The 17,219-nt window shown below is 38.1% G+C and overlaps 1 protein-coding gene across 2 annotated transcripts in view; it reads left to right on the top strand.

Moving 5' to 3' along the window:
• AFG1L (AFG1 like ATPase) overlaps nucleotides 1–17,219 on the top strand; it is a 201,586-nt gene that overhangs the window by 37,680 nt on the left and 146,687 nt on the right. For both annotated transcript variants that reach the window (XM_036872274.1, XM_036872273.1), the window contains exon 3: nucleotides 12,905–12,956. In XM_036872274.1, coding sequence (XP_036728169.1) covers nucleotides 12,905–12,956 — 52 coding nt within the window. The remainder of the gene's footprint in view (nucleotides 1–12,904; nucleotides 12,957–17,219) is intronic.

Raw genomic sequence — 17,219 nt, 5'->3', positions numbered from 1 at the left:
ATTTTCTCCAATTTAGCATGTTTATAATATTCCATAATAAAAGTATTTTTAAGTGTAACTGTGAGATATTTCAACAGGTTAGTTGATTTAAGAAAATAATTTTGAGGAAATTATAACTTTTCCTGATAATATAATTCTAGACTCTACTAGTTCAGCATTTGCTTCTTACAAATAGACTGAGTGAGGAAGGGGTATTATTAGCTCAAAAAGTACTCAACAAGACATAAGGAATATCTTAGTAAGAGGTTTTTAGCAATGAAACTTCTTTCCTCTTTCTGAAATCTCATGAGCTGAGTTTTCTTGGCCTTAAATCTTTTTCATGAATGCCAGATGTTTCTGAGTTCTATGTACATTGGACTTAATCTTACCCCATGTTCAGCAGAGTTTGTCTTTTCCAGGTAATGTGTCCATTTTACATACTGGGGAAATAATTAACCAAGTGTCTTCTTGTCCTTTAGGAGATTAATGCATCTTCAGGGTGAGCACTGGGGAAAGAAGTTCTATTGTGTAGCTGGAAAAAGCAAATGATTTTTCATTTTACAGAAAAATTTATCATGCCTAACTAGAAAATGTATCTCTTTGTTTATCAGAATGCCCTGAATTATCATTTATAAATTCAGTTCAACAACAACAAGAAGAGTTGGTCCTCACTATGTACTAGGCTCCATGGAGCCAAGGATACAGGTGTTAATTAAGGTTAACATTTTGTTATTTCAGTGATACCTTATTCAGTGGAAGAAATGGTCATAAACAGCTGTTTATAACTCAGTGAATTAAGTACAAAAATTCAGATGGGTATAAATGCATATGGGGACAGTCTTTGAAAACCCACTCTAAATAAAAGGATTTAAATTTATTTTATTCCATATTATTGCTTCACTTGAGACTTCTAATTCTGTTTCTCATAAAGAAATTTTATGAATCAAATTACTATTCCTTTACTCTTGAAGGACAAGTTTCTAAGGGTATACATCAAAATTAACAACATAAATCCCATAAAAAATATATGCTGGGCTTCCCTGGTGGCGCAGCAGTTAAGAATCTGCCTGCCAATGCAGGGGACACGGCTTCAAGCCCTGGGCCAGGAAGATCCCACACACCGCGGAGCAACTAAGCCCGTGCGCCACAGCTACTGAGCCTGTGCTCTAGAGCCCGCGAGCCACAACTACTGAGCACGCATGCCACAACTACTGAAGCCCGTATGCCTAGAGCCCGTGCTCCGCAACAAGAGAAGCCACCGCAGTGAGAAGCCTGCGCACCACGACGAAGAGTAGCCGCGGCTCGCCGCAGTTAGAGAAAGCTCGCAGACAGCAACAAAGACCCAACTCAAAAACAAAAAAATAAATAAATTAAAAAATAAATAAATTTAAAATGTATATATATGCAACAAATTTATATATTTAAGTTTATATGTATTAACTATTTGCCTCTAAGAAGGATCAATATAACTATGTTTAAAATTCCTTTTTCACATGTTAAAAAAATATATCAATTAAAAATATATTCAAGTTACTTTCACATTTGTCTTAAAATAGGTTGCTGCTCTGGTATATAGAATGGCTTTGCTATTTCAAATGTGTCCAGTTTCTGAATTGGTCATGTAACAGTTTCAGTATTACATAAATTCAGTATTATTCCTATAATAATGGACTGTTAATCAAATTAAATTCAATATTTACTATTTAAAGAGAATAATAAAATGTAAATAATGCACTCAAGATTAATATTTGAATAAACTTTATAAAACATTTCTGAGAATTATTATTCTATAAAGCTTCCACTTGTGCAAAAGTGTATCACTTAAATAACAGCAGTTTTTGAAACTAAAATTGAGAAATCAAAATTACATTTGAAGAGAGACAAAGAAAAAAAAAGGTCTCAAGTTTCTTCTCAGATTCAGAATGTTCAATAGTAGGCTTGTGTGAAGACTGAATCAACCCTAAAGATAATTCTTTATTCTTTTCAGGATGTGGGAATGGTGGGGGGAAATCCAGCACATAAGAGAGGAAAATCAGGATGGATAGACAGGAGACTAGAAAAATCCCTTGGCAGAAAATATTTATGAAGAAGGGAAACAGGTATCTATTTTAAGGCTTGTTCACTTGGATCCACTGGCAACAAGGACATGGAGGAAGAAGTAGGGAGGAAAGCATGCTGGTAAGGGTGAGAATCTGAGTAAAGGGCAGTGGAAAGACCTCTTTTCAGATATAGGCCGACCCTTTGGTGAAGGGCATTGCTTTATTTGGAAAAGCCATAGGATGTGGTAGATTTTGATTTCTGTTCTAGTGATTTCATTCTCCTTATAAAGTTACCAGTCAATTAATCTAGTTCTAAATTGTTTAGATTTTTTTTTCAGTTGTTTTTCCATAAATCTATTTAAGCCTGAAGCTTGGAGTTCTTCACCAGTTGCCTCCACATTTGCTGTTCCTAAAGATTCTCTATGAAGTTGGCATCTCTTAAGGATAACTCTAAGAAGCTATATTGTCTTTTAACAATATTAAACTTTTCAGGAGTTAGATATTTGCCTTCAATTAGTTTTTTTAAGTTGAATAGTAATTCTGATTTTGCTTTATACAGTTTTTTTTGTTTATTTATTTATTTATTTTGGCTGCACCGGGTCTTAGTAGCAGCATGTGGGATCTTCAGTTGCGGCATGCGGACTTTTTGGTTGTGGCATGTGAACTCTTAGTTGCAGCACACATGTGGGATCTAGTTCCCGGACCAGGGATCGAACCCAGGCCCCCTGCATTGGGAGCACGGAGTCTTACCCACTGGACCATGAGGGAAGTCCCTATAATTGGTTTTTAACTGAGTGAAAACCTCTATTTGGAAACAAGAGAACTATAAAGAAAAACTGAGCAATTCCAATCCATGCCATCATCTCCAATGGAGATGTGCAGATATTAGGACCTGAACACTGAACACACATTTCAGGCCACACTGCCACAGCCATGTACAGCTTCTCCAGGAGAAGCATGAAGCTCCAAGGTAATCCATAGTCCCTTCATGGCAGTGAAGACCACCACAGAGCTGCCTTCAGTTACCTTTGCCCTGATGAACCACAAAAAGCCCCCACAAGTATTTCTCCCTGAACCACACTTCCACCTGGCAAGGGTGGCTTGTCAGCAGAGCAGGTAATAGGTAGTGTTGTCTTTTCCTCCAGTTTCCTCCCATTCAATGCATTCTCCACACTGTATCAATAATGATTTTTCTAACGGATAATCTGATTGGACCATTCTCCTGCTTAAGGCTTCTCAGTGCCCTCCAGAGAAAGTACAAACTCATTAGCATGTTCTATAGGGTCCTTGAGAGCCTGCCTGGTCCCTGCCTCTTGCCAGCCTCATCTGTCTTTGTTCTCTGCTGGCAATAAAAGCAGCAGCTACGACAAGCTACTTGAAGATTGTTAGACAAGACTGGGGCCTTCTCTTGCCTTTGGGTCTTTGTTAAGGCTGCCTGTGCCCCCATCTTTTTACTGTAGACCATCTCACATGGCCCACCTGGTGACCACATGCTCCTTTAGTAAATACCATGTCATTGTTTTCTGGATCTTGTAGGTCTGCAGAACTTAGCTCACTGCCTGGTACAAAGTAGGTGATCAATGCTCAATCCATGTTTCTGGAATAAATCAAAAAAACATGAAGATTTGAATGAATAACAAAGCAATCACTGAAGATTCACAAAATAATTCTCTGCTGACTCTGAAGGCAGTTGTCCTGGTGGCTGTGAGCCTATCAATACGTCTGTGTGAGAGCATAGGTGTCTCTGTGAGTTTTTTTGTTTTTTTAAAAAATTAATTAATTAATTTATTTATTGGTTGCGTTGGGTCTTCGTTGCTGTGCACGGGCTTTCTCTAGTTGCGGTGAGCAGGGGCTACTCTTCGTTGCTGTGCGTGGGCTTCTCATTGTCGTGGCTTCTCTTGTTGCGGAGCATGGGCTCTAGGCACACAGGCTTCAGTAGTTGTGGCACATGGGCTCAGTAGTTGTGGCTTGCGGGCTCTAGAGTGCAGGCTCAGTAGTTGTGGCACACGGGCTTAGTTGCTCCACGGCATGTGGGATCTTCCCAGACCAGGGCTCAAACCCGTGTCTCCTGCATTGGCAGGCGGATTCTTAACCACTGCGCCACCAGGGAAGCCCTCTGTGAGATTTTATATTCACTTGCTTCTCTGTGGACATGTTTGTGTTCTCATTTCCTCCATAGTGTCAGTTCTTTGAAAATCCAGGAGAAGCCTGGAAGGCCACTTTAATCCCTCAAATTCAGAACCTCAACTAGGTTCAGACTGAGGAATATTTTCCACATCCTTCTTCTGATAAACTCCAGGTAGGTTTGAGAATTATGCTTAAGTCCTGGACATCCCTCTGAACAAGTGGTGGACTGGAGTAGGTCACACCTAGCTTATCTTCTCCTAAGCTAGTCCAGAATTCGAATATCAGTTAGGAGTGAGTGAACTGGAAGGATTTGCTGAAGAAATTGCCTCCTGTCATTTGTCTCCCACTGACACACATAGGCACTTAGAAATGCTTGTTGCTTGAGTGCATGCAACAGTAAAAAGTCATTTGCATCTCCAAATTCTGTTATAATCAGAAATTGAGCCATTTTTATGCTAGTTGTAGAGGTTTAAACTCTGCCCCCACACTTGTTATTTAGGTGCTTAAAAGGCTTAATTATACTAGTAAACTGAACAAATTGGTGTACTTTAGGTTACAAGGGTTCTTTTGCAAATCAACTGATGGTATTTCAAAAAAGATTTTCATTTAAAGAGAATTTGTGGGTGCTAACATATGGTTCAGTTTTTTAGTTTTAATGATCTTCTTAGAAACCTGAAGTGATCTACTTTTATTAAACAGTGGTCTATGTTGAGAATAATATAATGCTTGTTTTTAAAAGATGTAATTATGCTCAGTATTCCAGCTGGAATCACTGTCTCTATCATTTTAGGAGTTAGTAATGGAATGGTGAGGGGAGTAGGGAGAAACAGGAAAAGGAGCATTCCTGCATTTTAAACAAATTGAAACCAACTCTTTATTTTAAAGCATCACCCTTATTATCTAATTGTCCTAATGGAAATTATACTTGACTAGCAGGTAGACAGTAACCCAGAAAGGTGGAGGACATGCTGTTTTAATTTATAACTTTGATGAGAATCACCTTGGATTATTGTTAATGCTAGAATTTTAATATCATAAGGAACAAAGGATAAAGTTAGAATGATTAAATCAAAATATTTGGAATGATGGATGGCAAATGTTTACTTTGCAGAAGTTAAAGGAATAGTTTTGAAAGCAATTGTCTAAAATGCAAATATGTAGATATTTTTAGAATAATTTTAGACTTAGTTCAAAAGTAAAAGTAATACAGTAATTAATCACCTTACCAAATTCTGTTTTGTTTTTCGCAACTTTTTATTTTGAAAAATTTCAACAGTACACTTAAAACCACTAATGGTTAACATTTTGCCACATTTGTTTTCTTTTTCTCTCTTTCTCTCTCAATATTTTTTCTTTAATCATCTGAAAGTAAGTTGTAATATCATAACACTTGACCTCTAAAAACATCATTATGTATCTCCTAACAAGGACCTTTTCCTGAATAACTATATTACCATTATCACACCCAAGAAACTTAACATTGATGTAGTGATATCTAAAATAGGGCCACCCGATTTAGCAAACAAAAATACAGGATGTCCAGATAAACATGAATTTCAGATAAATAATGAATAGTTTTTTAGTATATATATGTACCATGTGATATTTGGGACATACATGTACTAAAAAATTATTTGATATCAGTGTGAAATTCAAATTTAACTGGCATCCTGTATTTTATCTGGCATTCCTAAATATGAAGCCCATATTCAGGTTTCTTCAGTTGTCCCCCAAATGTTCTTTTAACTGTGTGTGTGTTTGAATCCAGTAATCATGCTTTACATTTGACTTTGTCTAATAAAATTTTGATAGAATAATTATCAGATATTTACTTTAAAAAATATAATCCTCACGTTCAAAAGATTCTCTGTGTGGAAGTGGGCTTTTATGTATATAAAATTCAAATCATAAATTTTTACTAAATTTAGTGGTTTGAAGTGTATCGCTAAATGCATAACAACTAGGACCCCAAACACTTGTGACATCAGCACATTTCTTTATTGGACAATTGGCAGTTTATTCATATCATTTAAAAAATTTTTAATGATATTTTTCTGACAGCTGCTTTTCTTATTATCCTCCCTTTTGATTTAGTATATAGTATTGTAATACTTATTATAGTAAGTCTCCTAAACTTGACATGCTCTCTTGACTAGATACCTATCAGTTTAGTTTTTTTGTTTTTTTAGATTCCACATATGAGTTCACACGTTGTCTTTCTCTGTCTGATTTATTTCTCATAGCGTAATGCCCTCAGTGTCCATCAGTGTTGTCACAAATGTGGATTTCTTTCTTTTTTAATGGTTGAATAATTTACGTTGTGTGTGTGTATAACACTTAAGTTGTTTCCATGTTTTGGCTATTGTAAATGATGCTGCAATGAAAAAGGAGTTGCAGATATATCTTTTTGAGCTAGTGTTTTCATTTGGATAAATTTCCAGAAGTGGAATTGCTAGATCATATGGTAGTTCTATTTTTAACTTTTTGAGGAACCTCCATACTGTTTTCCATAGTGGCTGCACCAATTTACATTCCTACCAACAGTGCATGAGGGTTCCCTTTCTCCACATCCTCACCAACACTAATTTCTTGTTTTTTTGGTAATAGCCATTCTAACAGATGTGAGATGATATCTCGTTGTGGTTTTGATTTCATTTCCTGATGATTAGTGACGTTGAGCATCTTTTCACATGCCTTTTAGCCATGTGTATGACTTCTTTGGAAAGAATGTCTGTTCAGATTTTCTGACCGTCTTTTAATTGGATTGTTTTCTTGCTGTTGAGTTGTATGAGTTCTTTGTGTATTTTAGATACTAACCCTTTATCACATATGATTTGAAAATATTTTTTCTCATTTGGTAGGTTGCCTTTCCATTTTGTTGATTGTTTCTTTTGCTTTTTAGTTTGATAAGGTCCCATTTGTTTATTTTTGCTTTTGTTGCCTTTGCTTTTGATATCAAATCCAAAAAGTCATTGCTAAGACCAGTGTCAAGCAGCTCACCACCTGTGTTTTCTTTTAGGAGTTTTATGGTTTCAGGTCTTATGTTCAAGTCTATAATCCATTTTGAGTTGGTTTTTGTGTATAAGTAGTGGTCCAGTTTCATTTTTTTTTCATGTGGCTGTCCAGTTTTCCCAACACCGTTTATTGAAGAAACTATCCTTGAATCTTGGCTCCTTTATATACCCTTGGCTCCTTTGACCTTGGCTCCTTTGTATACCCTTGGCTCCTTTGATATAAATTAATTAATCATATATGTGTGGATTTATTTCTGGGCTCTCTGTTCTGTTCCATTGATCTGTGTGTCTGTTTTAATACCAATACCATACTGTTTTGATTACTATAGCTCTCTCTTGAGAATAGATACTTTCAGATACTTTTATAAATACTTATATCAAACCATTAATATGGCCTAGTAAAATATATTATGACATCACTTAGAATGCTTTCAGTTGTGCATAACAGAAAACCCAACTAAAACTAGGTTAAATAATACGAGTAATCATTGGCTCATGTAGAAGTCCAAGGATAAGTATGCTTCAGGTGCAGTGTATTAGGCCCCTGACTCCATTACTTACTTGGAGATCTTCTTGATCTTGCCCTCTTGATTATTTTGGCTTTGTGTTCAGCTTGGCTTATCTCAAAGTAGGAAACTAGCATCACATCTACACAGCATACTGCCCAGAAGACTAGAGCTTCTCTTTCACCTAGAGTTGAACAACAGAACTCTGCTTGACTGAATTTAGTCATAAGCTCACCCTTGAACCCCTCATCCAGTTGTAGAGGATAGAGCTGGGAGTGGGATCATTCTCACCTAAAGGACATGGCTACTGCACAGGTATAGAAGATTGTTGAGAACAATCTGAAAGCCCTGAGGCGTGCCCCTCCATTTTGTCAACAAATCTGTTTCGCTGGTTAGTTCACTCTTCTCTGTAACGATTCTCTAGAGCCTTCTTAGCTCCCTTCAAGCTGAACTACACTTCCCCTATCACTTTCAGCAGACGTCTACATCTTTATAAAGAGAAAACAGAAGGCGTTGGGTTGGACCTCCTTCAACTTCCTATATGAAATTGCAATCCCAGAAGTCTGGGTGGACGTGAGGGAATGTGAGCAAAAGTCAATATCTTAGTATGAGGTTTTTCTATTTTTAGCTATCCTTCCATCATTTATTTCTAACTTTATTCCATTTTGGTTGGAGTACAGTGATTCTTTGGAGTTTATTGAGGTTTCCTTTATGGCTTGGAATATGCACAGTATTTGAAAATGTGCTCCATGTTCTTGAATGTATTCTTGATTTGTTTGGTAGAGTTTGTATGGATATAAAATAGCTTTAAGTGTACATTAATGTTGTTCAGATCTTTGAGAAGGGTGTGTCAAAGGGTGCGATGTTTCTTCTTCGTGGTCCATAGGTTTGGATAGAAGCAGGTATCAGTACATGAAGTTTACAGTCTTCAGCATGAGTGAGTGGGCCTTGTGATTAGGTGTGCAGAGGTGGGCAGTGAGTGGGAACTCCCCAGTGCTGTGTCCTGCACCCAACAGATAAGGAAATGGCTGGTTGTAGAGCTGATGTGGCTTACCCAGAGTCACATAGCTAATAAGTAGCCAAACCAGAATTTGTACCCAGATCTTTTGAGTTCAACTCTAATACTATTTCCTTATATCTTTTATGCTTAGTGGAGGTAGGTGATAGCTTTCCACGGTCTTCCAACATCATCCTTAAGCTTACCATCTGCACAATCTGTAATACAGTATCACTGGATCCTTATCAGAAACACATTAGAGAAGGTGTCATCATCCTACTTCACAAATTCCCTAAGATATAAGTAACATGACAAATCTTACAACCGGTCACTGGAGAAACTTATTCATGTTCAGATCTTCAAGTCTTTGTCTAGTTAGTGTTAAATGTGTGTATTTTAGAGGTTGGGCGTGTATCAGAGTTCTGTCAGGAAACTGTTCACAGCACTTTGAAGACTGAATCAAGAGATGACTTAGTCATGGGCAGGGCAGGCCTAAGGCAGCAAACAAAGGATGGAGGAGTGAAGGAGGAGCCTGCAGAGAGCTGTAGCTGTGGCATGAGGACCTAATGATTCTAGAGGGATGCAGCTCTGCTAGAGACACAGCACTGAAGCAGGGAAGCAACGGGAGAGAATGACCCGGATTTCTCTCCACCCCCTCCTTCCTATCTCCTGCAAGTAGTGCCTCCCAGGGGCTGAACCCAGCTAGCAGCCAGCCAGCAAGTTTGCCCCCTAGGGTAGAGAGCAGGATGAAGAGGCTTGTGGAGGATGGGAGCACATGTAGAACCCCAGCACCCAGGAACTATGCCAGGGTGGAGTGCTCGGAGACATAGGAACACATTACAGGAAATTAAAACATTGGGAAAGGAAATTTAATGGACCTGAAAAATATGGTAAATTGTGAGAAAATGTAAATTAGGAGCATGTAAATTATGTGGGTGCCTGTGTAGTTATTTTGAAGAAAACTGTGTGAACCTAACTCTCCCTGAATTGACCACTATGAATAAAGAATTAAAAAACTTCTTTAGGACCCATTTTACAGCCTTCTAAATAGTCTTACTGTTCTCCATTCAATCCTCTGATTTTCCCCTTAAAATATAGATTTTTTAATCCTTTGAAATAATTTCAATAATTTTTGGAAGACTGAAATTTTATGAGGAGAAAACTAACCTGCCTCTCCAAGTGAAAATACTTGGTGTTTATATAACATAGTTTAGATAGGTGATGTCTAACATTTATTGTTAGAGGAGTATCCATTGTGTTTATCAATTTATTTGGAGTAAAATCTGCTTCTTAAACAGTATTTATGCCAGAAAAGATATTTGTGATCTCAGATGTTTGAGAATCTTTTCCTTTGACACTCTATAACCATATCTCTTTATCATCTTCTAAATATTGCCATAAAATATAATATAATATAAATTATATATGTAATAGATAATGTACTATAATATTTGCCAAAGTGCTCTTTCAAAAATACGTTGAGTTTGGGTAAAACAGAAGATAGGCCCAAGTGATTTTTTTTTTTTTTTTTTTTAGCAGCATTGAGCTCTTCCCATGTCATCATTTCCCCCCATCTTTGTTAAATTTTTGGCTTGAACTTCATTGATTCAGCATATGTTGATTATATCATGACTAGATCCCGGACTGTTTCTACAAAATGTGATGTGAAGAATTGCTATAACATTTCCAGTTACCTTATGCAAAAAGTTGCTTTCAAAAGATTTCTAATACATAGAATATACTTAGAGATTATTAGGTTGTATTTAAGTTTTCTAATTTGAAGCTGTTCTAAAGTTATTGAGGAGCATGATGCTTTTCTTCTGGCAAATTGAAAATAGAATAACCAATGTACAAGAATGGTTCATATAAGATATTACAACAAGACAAATTAAGAGGTTTTGGCAGGAGTGGCATCTGTTTTCAGTTGAGATTTAAGAATAGATGGAGAGTTAATGTGCAGAGGAACACAGGGAAGGCATCCACCTGGCAGAATCAAAGCAAAGAAGGTCCTTTTGCCTAAACCATGGGTGAAGGTTCTTTTGGAAGGGGCGTGCTGGAGTCAGAGGCTGGATTTATAGAGAAAGCTGAGGGACAGGAAAGCGAGAGAGGTTTCTGAGGCATGCTGGAGTGAATCCACAGATTAAAAAACAAAAGCATTAGGTAGTGGATCCTGAAGTCTAGCTCTTGAAAATGTTCTCTGTCAAAATATTGACTGCTCTGGTTGGTGCTAAGTGGCATAACCTTCGCTTCTTTCTGCTTTTACCCTTTCTGAACTCTCTCAGCTCTGGCTCACCTTGGTTTTTGCACAGGTGTCTAGGAACTGTCATAGAGTTTGAAGGTTACTCTTCTAAGTGGAGCAAAATTCAGGAAGGTAATTTGGGTTGATAATAATATCAGGCAAAGAGAAATTCCATTTTGTTTCTTCCTTTGAGGCCTCCATCCTCCTGTTTTGGTCTGGACTTGATTGCTTTCTTGTCCTGCTTGTGCCACTGTGGTTCTAGAGAGCAGCCCTCCGTCTTACCAGGGCATTCTCCCCAGGATCCTCTGTGTTTCATGGAGCCTAGGTGTTCCTATTTCTGTTGGGTAGGGTTTTTTGAGAGCCTGTATGTATGGAATGTCAGTTTCCCATTTTCACACTTGATGGATAGATTGGATGGATTAGATTGGAAATCACTGTCCCTCAAACTTTATTCAAGTTTTTATCGGTTGTTTGTGACCTGTCTCCAGCCACCCGCCCCCCACCACCTTTCCCCCTGAATGCCCACCCCACTGCCACCTTGGACATTTGTAGGATTTCCTTTATATCCCTGGTGTCTGAAATTTCAGGATTGTGACTTGGTATGGGTCTTATTTCCCTCATTGTGTTGGACACTTATTCTGTCCTCCCAATCTTGAAATTTCGTCCTTCAGATCTGAGAAAAATCTTAGGTAATTTCCTCCTCTCTTTTTTCTCTATTTTCTCTTTCTGGAATTCCTTTTGGTCAGATATTGGACCTCCTGAATTAATCCTGTAATTTTCTTATATTTTACATCTTTCATTGTTATTGTTTATTGTATTTCTTTAACATTTCCTCAAGCTTATCTTCTAATCCCTTTTCTGGAATTTTGTTTCTGCTACCATATGTTAAATTTCAAAGTACTCTCTTTTGTTCTTAATATTCCTTTTAAAAATTGCATTTTGTTCCTGCTTTATAGTTTTAATAACTTCTTTTATTTTCCTCAGCATATTAATTATATTGGTTACAGTTTTATTTTGAAGTTTCCTTTTGCTGTGTGTGTAGTCTCTGTTTCCTTGGAGTTTTTTGCCCCCTGTATATTTGCTGTGGTCTCCAACTTTCATAATGGGAGTTTTTGGGGTGTTTTTTCAAATTTCTATTGATTCTTGGCTGTCAATTCGTTTTAGAGTCTTTTCAGATACTAATGAGCTGATTGAAGGCTCCATCTTAAGAGGTTTGTTGACTAGTATGCTTTACTGTAAGGTGATCTGATAGGGACCCAGTTCTTTCTTTGGGAGAAACCCACACTAGGTGCCTTTGGGCCTTTATTTCTGGAAACCATTCACTTTCTTTAGAAGAAGTCTTCTGATCTCTTGCTTGCTGGGAATGAGCTAGGCTGTCATTGTTTGGGGAGCCCATTTGGGAAAGAGGGGGAAGATTACATGGTTAGTAAATTGTGAAGTGGATGTAAACTTAAGTTGTGTGACTTCAGAGCCTTGCTCTGAGCTACTATGATTCTTGCCTCCTATATTAAAACCTAAGTGGGGCTTCATAGCCTTTTTTTTTTTTTTATTAATTAATTAATTAATTAATTTATTTATTTTACTTATTTATGGCTGTGTTGGATCTTCGTTTCTGTGCGAGGGCTTTCTCCAGTTGCGGCAAGCGGGGGCCACTCTTCATCGCGGTGCGCAGGCCTCTCACTATCGCGGCCTCTCTTGTTGCGGAGCACAGGCTCCAGATGCGCAGGCTCAGTAATTGTGGCTCACGGGCCTAGTTGCTCCGCGGCATGTGGGATCTTCCCAGACCAGGGCTCGAACCCGTGTCCCCGGCATTGGCAGGCAGATTCTCAACCACTGCGCCACCAGGGAAGCCCTTCATAGCCTTTTATATCAAGTTTTTTGTACTTACTGTGTGCAGTAGCCCATTTCAGTCCTGTATATATAGCACGGTTAGGAACACTATGTATATGATGATATTCGATTATTTCCATGTTGGAGATTTATAATTTGTTCTTAATTTGCAGCTTTTTTCAAGGAGCAAACCTCCAAGGGGCCTGTATGTTTATGGAGATGTTGGTAAGTGTGTTAAAATAAGTTTTAAGTGGTCCAAACAAAAAGTTTCCCAGCTTTCACTCAGGGATAACTTCCATTTCTATCCCTCAGTACACTACCAGCAGGAACAGGATGAGGTGAGGTAAAATAGGAGAGAGGAGAGGAGTGCAGTTATCTTAGTTTTTACTTTTATTTCTCATAGGGTGACTGCAGTTGAAGGCAGGGTTAGTTAGCATGTTAGGGTGCAAACATTATTTAATGTATAAAGTGAGTTGATCTCAGGGAAGGAAGTCATTTCTAGATAGGTTATTAGATAAACCAGAATCTCATTGCTCAGTGCTATTTGACTCAGGTTAATAACTTAAAAAAAAAAAATAAGCTGTTTGTTTTTACTTTTTAAAAAAAATAAATTTATTTATTTACTTATTTTGGCTGCGTTGGGTCTTCGTTGCTGTGCGCGGACTATCTCTAGTTGCGGCGAGCGGGGGCTGCTCTTCGTGGCAGTGCGTAGACTTCTCATTGTGGTAGCTTCTCTTGTTGAGGAGCACGGGCTCTAGGCGTAGTTGTGGCGCTCGGGCTCAGTAGTTGTGGCTCGTGGGCTCTAGAGTGCAAGCCCACTAGTTGTGGTGCACAGGCTTAGATGCTCTGCAGCATGTGGGATCTTCCCTGACCAGGGCTCAAACCCCTGTCCCCTGAATTGGCAGGCGGATTATTAACCATTGCGCCACCAGGGAAGTCCCTGAATAGACGTTCTTAACATATGAGTGGTAACATTTCCTTGGTCTCCCACTTCCATGCACTGGGCACAAAGACTCACATTTTCTTGGAAACCTTATGAGCTGTCACTTACTTTCTGGATTTTCCTAATCAGTTAACGTCTTGCTTCTTCCCTGACTTCATTCTTGCTGAAGTTGTCTGTTTTCTGGTTTCTATTTCCTTCAATCAAATCTTTTTCTCCAGTTTTAAACCTCTCCCTGGTTACCCACCTTCACTGATGTCGTGAAGGTGGCTTCTCCTTCCTCTGACCTTATGGCTTGTCATTCAGTTCTTTACATACGCAAAATGCACATTTAATGTAACGAGATCAACAAATTTGCATTGTGAGGAAGTGGTGGCAGAGGTTCGTTATCTTAATAAGAATTTTAGGGTAAGAAAAATAATAGAAGTTAAATAAGTAGTTATACTGCCTTAGAGATCAAACTGTTCTTTTCTGGGTCCTCCCTCTTCTTCTGATTTGTTTACTAATGCCTCTAAATGCCTGTTTTACATTTATAGATTTAGCAAATCTAATAAAAAGGGAATTAGTTAGTATTTAAAAAGCGAATGATAGAGATTCTTCAAGTTCTTCAAACTTGCAGATTTTAAAAATGTGAAAGAAGCTCAAACTATTCTTTTTCTTAGTTCATTGGCTAATTGGTATTTTTGAGACCAATGTATGCTTCTTATTTAGAATCTAATTTATACCAGGTACTTGAGCAGTTTTATGTGTCTGCACCTTTGGGCACCGCTAGCAGATATCACTCTGTTGTCACCTCTCATTTTTTGCCTCTTTGGAGAACGTTTACTTCCTATACCTTCACTTTCATGTTCTGTCATTGCTAAAATCAGCATCTTTGTTTCTCCTGTTACCTTAACCACTTAACCATAAATGGAGATGATTAGTAAGGCACAACTGTTTCCACTTCTACAAAAGGACTTAAAAAAAACAACAACAACAACTATGAAAGTTGTTGGATTTTTAGTTTGGAAAATACAGCCATATTCTAATGAATTGAAGGGAGGTACAATAAACATAATTTATCTGAATGTTTGAAGGGATTAGAAAAGATGTGTAACACGGGATATTCACAGAGGCTGGGTGTGTGGCAATCTTTGGCTAGAAACATCTTCATAATGTAGAGAGGGGAAGAGAAAGGAATTCTGAAATAAGAAGTGAGATGAACATTTTGGTGGCCATACTCAGTTTAGTTTAGAATACTTACAAAATAGGTAATAAAAGATAGGTCAAATTCTCATTTTGGGGGGGCTCGCTGGCTGGGAGAATAGCCTCAGAATGCCTTTACAAGCTCTTATTCTTTATTATTTTTCTTTTTTAGACTTGGGAAACAGATATTAAATTTTAAAGAGACTTGGTGGAAAAGATATGTCTGTTTCATAGCATCCCTTTCCCTCTCCTTATTCATGCCCTTGGCTTGGACTCTGTCATGCCCACTTCACTCTACTCTATCTTCATAGGTATGTTGAGATGATTGACTCAAATGGACCCTCAATACGGGAACCCCAGGAGCATTGATATCATCATGGTTCAATCTTGAAATGTTTTCATTAATAAAATGCTTATCATATCTCATGCAAAAGTCAAAAGCTGCAGTAGTAGTATTTTGTGGCTTCATTCTTACCCTACAGCTGGCTTTCTTACAACAAGGTTTCAGCTCTAGACTAGCAGAATGAGTGGTGATGGCAGGGTTAATGATTTCTCCCGTACATTAGAAGAGAATAAAGTACATTTTTGTTTGTCAGTCCCTTTTTTGCTGTCTCCTGGTTTAACCTTACCTGTTTCACATTGATAATTTCACCAGTGGAAAGGTAGACTGGTTTTAAGGTTAGGAGTTGGAAAGCAAAATTCTTCTCGGGTGGGAGGCAGTGGTGGAGGTATTACCACTTCCAGCTCCTTCTGCAGGGGGTCAGCTGTGAAAAGGGCACCACTAGAGGGGGCTCTCGAGTAGTCATTTTTTGGCTTCCCAACTATAGGCTTAAAAGTTAGAATTTAAAAGATTTTTAGGTTTTATAAATGACTCCCCTAGTAAGAATCTTATCCTGAGAAAATTACAAGGTTTTATTTAGGATTCTGTAGAGACCAAAGCAAAATTATGAAGCAGGTGAAATTTAGTGCTGGTTTCTTCCCTACTTTTTTCCAACATCTGTCCTCATTCTTCCAGTCACTTGACAAATGCTTGTTGAGCACTTGCCTTGTGCCAGGCAGTCTGTTGTTTCTGGAAATGTAATAGTGAATAAAAGCAGACACAGCCTTTGCTCGCCCAAAGCTTACAAACTGTGGCAATGGCTTTGAAACATTTTTGAAAATGACTCACAGTAAGTACTATATTTTACATCCGGAGGTAGTATATGCTTGGGTGTGTGCACACCACACACATATGTATACATACATACTTATAAACATCTTTGTCCTGTAGGATTTCCTACAGCTTGGATTTTGCTGATGCATCTCTGTGGTGTGATGTGAGTCTTCCAACTTTGTCTTTTTCAAGATTATTTTGGCTATTCTGTGGCCTTTGCATTTCCATGTTCATTTTAGAATAAGCTTGTTCATTTCTTTAAAAAAAAATCCTGGGATTTTGATTGGGATTATGTTGAAGCTATAGAGCAACGTCTACAGAGAATTGATAACTTAAAATATTGAGTATTCCAATCTATGAGCATGGTATATTTCTTCATTTTAAAACATCTTCTTTATTTCTTTATTTCTTTATTTTTGGCTGCGTTGGGTCTCTGTTGCTGCGCGCCGGCTTTCTCTAGTTGCGGCGAGTGGGGGTGACTCTTCACTGTGGTGCGCGGGCTTCTCATTGCGGTGGCTTCTCTTGTTGTGGAGCACGGGCTCTAGGCATGTGGGCTTCAGTAGTTGTGGCTCACGGGCTCTAGAGCGCAGGCTCAATAGTTGTGGCACACGGGCTTAGTTGCTCCGCGGCATGTGGGATCTTCCCGGACCAGGGCTCGAACCCGTGTCCCCTGCATTGGCAGGCAGATTCTTAACCACTGCGCCACCAGGGAAGTCCCTAAAATATCTTCTTTAATTTCTCTCAGTGGGGTTTTGTAGTTTGTAGTGCAGAGGTTTGCCATATTTTTTGATAAATTTATTCCCGGGTGTTTTACTGCAAATGGTATTGTATGTTAACGTTTAAATTTCCAGTTGATCACTGCTAGTGTATAGAATCAATTGTTTTTTTGATGACCTTTCTAAATTCAATTATTAACTCTTATAATTATTAACTCTTATAACTCCTGGTTATTTGGTAGCTTCTTCAGGATTTTTTGTGAACATAATCATATCTGTGAATAAAGACAATTTAACTTTTTCCTTTACAATTTCTATGCCTTCTAGTTCTTTTTCTTGCCTCATTGCATTAGCTAGGATGCAGTACAATGTTGAATAGAAGTCATGAGAGTGGATGTCCTTGCCTTGTGTCAAATTTTAGGGGAGAAGTGTTCAGTCTTCCCTAGTTAAGTATGATGTTAACTGTAGGGTGTGTGTGTGTGTGTGTTTAATGT

This window comes from Balaenoptera musculus, chromosome 12 (genome assembly GCF_009873245.2).
Source record: "Balaenoptera musculus isolate JJ_BM4_2016_0621 chromosome 12, mBalMus1.pri.v3, whole genome shotgun sequence".
Taxonomy (NCBI): Eukaryota; Metazoa; Chordata; class Mammalia; order Artiodactyla; family Balaenopteridae; genus Balaenoptera; species Balaenoptera musculus.
This window is presented reverse-complemented; position numbering and strand designations above follow the sequence as displayed.